The sequence below is a fragment of the Silurus aristotelis genome, assembly GCF_946808225.1.
Source record: "Silurus aristotelis genome assembly, chromosome: 7".
NCBI classification, from domain to species: domain Eukaryota; kingdom Metazoa; phylum Chordata; class Actinopteri; order Siluriformes; family Siluridae; genus Silurus; species Silurus aristotelis.
The window spans coordinates 314,201-318,275 of record NC_139580.1 but is presented as its reverse complement, the minus strand read 5'-3'; the positions used below and the strand labels follow the sequence as shown (position 1 = coordinate 318,275).

The following is a 4,075-nucleotide window of genomic DNA, read 5'->3' as shown; positions in this document are numbered from 1 at the left end:
GGGGGGTTTCAGGAGTGTGAGGAGGCAACGCTCTCTCTGATCGCCAGCATGACCGGCCCAAATGTCTACGCACACACCTCCTTATTGCAATGTGGGAGTCACCACAGACCAGGATACACACGCTTCCGATCGGCTGCTCGCGTCTGCATCGCCATCTTCAGGTCTCACACGCACACTCGCATATACTCACACACACACACATCCGCAAGCACACACATGCATACTCACTTATACTCAAACACACATACACACAGACGCACACGCTTATCTACATGAGCGTTCCTTGGATCTCACCCAATCAGATCACACTTCACTGCTCTCGGCCAATCAAATCACATTGACTCATTATTCATGTTTGTATCTTTAGAATGCGTTTTCTGGTTCGAAGATGGCAGAAGGTTACAGGAGGATCAATCATCTTCAACAGAAATGGTGTAGGCCAGAGTCCAGGTACCCCCCCCCCCCCCCCACACACACACACACACACACACAGTTCCAGCATTACACTGCTCCTGTATACACACACACACACACACACACACACACACACACACACACACAGTTCCAGCATTACACTGCTCCTGTATACACACACACACACACACACACACACACACACACACAGTTCCAGCATTACACTGCTCCTGTATACACACACACACACACACAGTTCCAGCATTACACTGCTCCTGTATATACACACACACACACACACACACACACACACACACACACACAGTTCCAGCATTACACTGCTCCTGTATATACACACACACACACACACACACACACACACACACACACACACACACACACACACAGTTCCAGCATTACACTGCTCCTGTATACACACACACACACACACACACACACACACAGTTCCAGCATTACACTGCTCCTGTATACACACACACACACACACACACACACACACACACACACACACACAGTTTCAGCATTACACTGCTCCTGTATACACACACACACACACACACACACACACACACACAGTCCCTGCATATATACACACACACATACACACAGTTCCAGCATGACACTGTTCCTGTATATACACACACACACACACACACACACACACACACACACACACACACACACATAGTTCCAGCATTACACTGCTCCTGTATACACACACACACACACACACACACACACACACACACACACACACACACACACACACAGTTCCAGCATTACACTGCTCCTGTATACACACACACACACACACACACACACACACACAGTTCCAGCATTACACTGCTCCTGTATACACACACACACACACACACACACACACACACACAGTCCCTGCATATATACACACACACATACACACAGTTCCAGCATGACACTGTTCCTGTATATACACACACACACACACACACACACACACACACACAGTTCCAGCATTACACTGCTCCTGTATACACACACACACACACACACACACACACACACACAGTTCCAGCATTACACTGCTCCTGTATACACACACACACACACACACACACACACACACACACACACACACACACACACAGTTTCAGCATTACACTGCTCCTGTATACACACACACACACACACACACACACACACACACACACACAGTCCCTGCATATATACACACACACATACACACAGTTCCAGCATGACACTGTTCCTGTATATACACACACACACACACACACACACACACACACACACACACACACATTGTTCCAGCATTACACTGCTCCTGTATACACACACACACACACACACACACACACACAGTTCCAGCATTACACTGCTCCTGTATACACACACACACACACACACACACACACACACACACACACAGTTCCAGCATTACACTGCTCCTGTATACAAACACACACACACACACACACACACACACACTCCCTGCATATATACACACACACATACACACAGTTCCAGCATGACACTGTTCCTGTATATACACACACACACACACACACACACACACACACACACACACACATAGTTCCAGCATTACACTGCTCCTGTATACACACACACACACACACACACACACACACACACACACAGTTCCAGCATTACACTGCTCCTGTATACACACACACACACACACACACACACACACACACACACACACACACAGTCCCTGCATATATACACACACACACAGTTCCAGCATGACACTGTTCCTGTATATACACACACACACACACACACACACACACACACACACACACACACACACACACATAGTTCCAGCATTACACTGCTCCTGTATACACACACACACACACACACACACACACACACACACACACACACACACACACACACACACAGTTCCAGCATTACACTGCTCCTGTATACACACACACACACACACACACACACACACACACACACACACACAGTTCCAGCATTACACTGCTCCTGTATACACACACACACACACACACACACACACACAGTCCCTGCATATATACACACACACATACACACAGTTCCAGCATGACACTGTTCCTGTATATACACACACACACACACACACACACACAGTTCCAGCATTACACTGCTCCTGTATACACACACACACACACACACACACACACACACACACACACACACACACACACACACACACACACAGTCCCTGCATATATACACACACACATACACACAGTTCCAGCATGACACTGTTCCTGTATATACACACACACACACACACACACACACACAGTTCCAGCATTACACTGCTCCTGTATACACACACACACACACACACACACACACACACAGTTCCAGCATTACACTGCTCCTGTATACACACACACACACACACACACACACACACACAGTTTCAGCATTACACTGCTCCTGTATACACACACACACACACACACACACACAGTCCCTGCATATATACACACACACATACACACAGTTCCAGCATGACACTGTTCCTGTATATACACACACACACACACACACACACACACACACACACACACACACACACACACACACACACACATTGTTCCAGCATTACACTGCTCCTGTATACACACACACACACACACACACACACACACACAGTTCCAGCATTACACTGCTCCTGTATACACACACACACACACACACACACACACACACACACACAGTTCCAGCATTACACTGCTCCTGTATACACACACACACACACACACACACACACACACACACTCCCTGCATAAATACACACACACATACACACAGTTCCAGCATGACACTGTTCCTGTATATACACACACACACACACACACACACACATTGTTCCAGCATTGCACTGCTCCTGTATACACACACACACACACACACACACACACAGTTCCAGCATTACACTGCTCCTGTATACACACACACACACACACACACACACACACACACACACACACAGTTCCAGCATTACACTGCTCCTGTATACACACACACACACACACACACACACTCCCTGCATATATACACACACACATACACACAGTTCCAGCATGACACTGTTCCTGTATATACACACACACACACACACACACACACACACACACACACACACACACACACACAGTTCCAGCATTACACTGCTCCTGTATACACACACACACACACACACACACACACACACACACACACACACACACACACACACACAGTTCCAGCATTACACTGCTCCTGTATACACACACACACACACACACACACACACACACACACACACACATAGTTCCAGCATTACACTGCTCCTGTATACACACACACACACACACACACACACACACACACACACACAGTTCCAGCATTACACTGCTCCTGTATACACACACACACACACACACACACACACACACACACACACACAGTCCCTGCATATATACACACACACATACACACAGTTCCAGCATGACACTGTTCCTGTATATACACACACACACACACACACACACACACATAGTTCCAGCATTACACTGCTCCTGTATACACACACACACACACACACACACACACACACACACACACACACAGT

The 4,075-nt window shown here is 47.1% G+C and overlaps 1 protein-coding gene across 1 annotated transcript in view; it reads left to right on the top strand.

The window, feature by feature from the left end:
* Positions 1-4,075, top strand: part of akap9 (A kinase (PRKA) anchor protein 9) — a 195,868-nt gene that overhangs the window by 176,291 nt on the left and 15,502 nt on the right. Inside the window, exons 51-52 of the mRNA XM_083547457.1 lie at positions 5-161; positions 368-450. Of these exons, the coding sequence (XP_083403583.1) occupies positions 5-161; positions 368-450 (240 nt within the window). The remainder of the gene's footprint in view (positions 1-4; positions 162-367; positions 451-4,075) is intronic.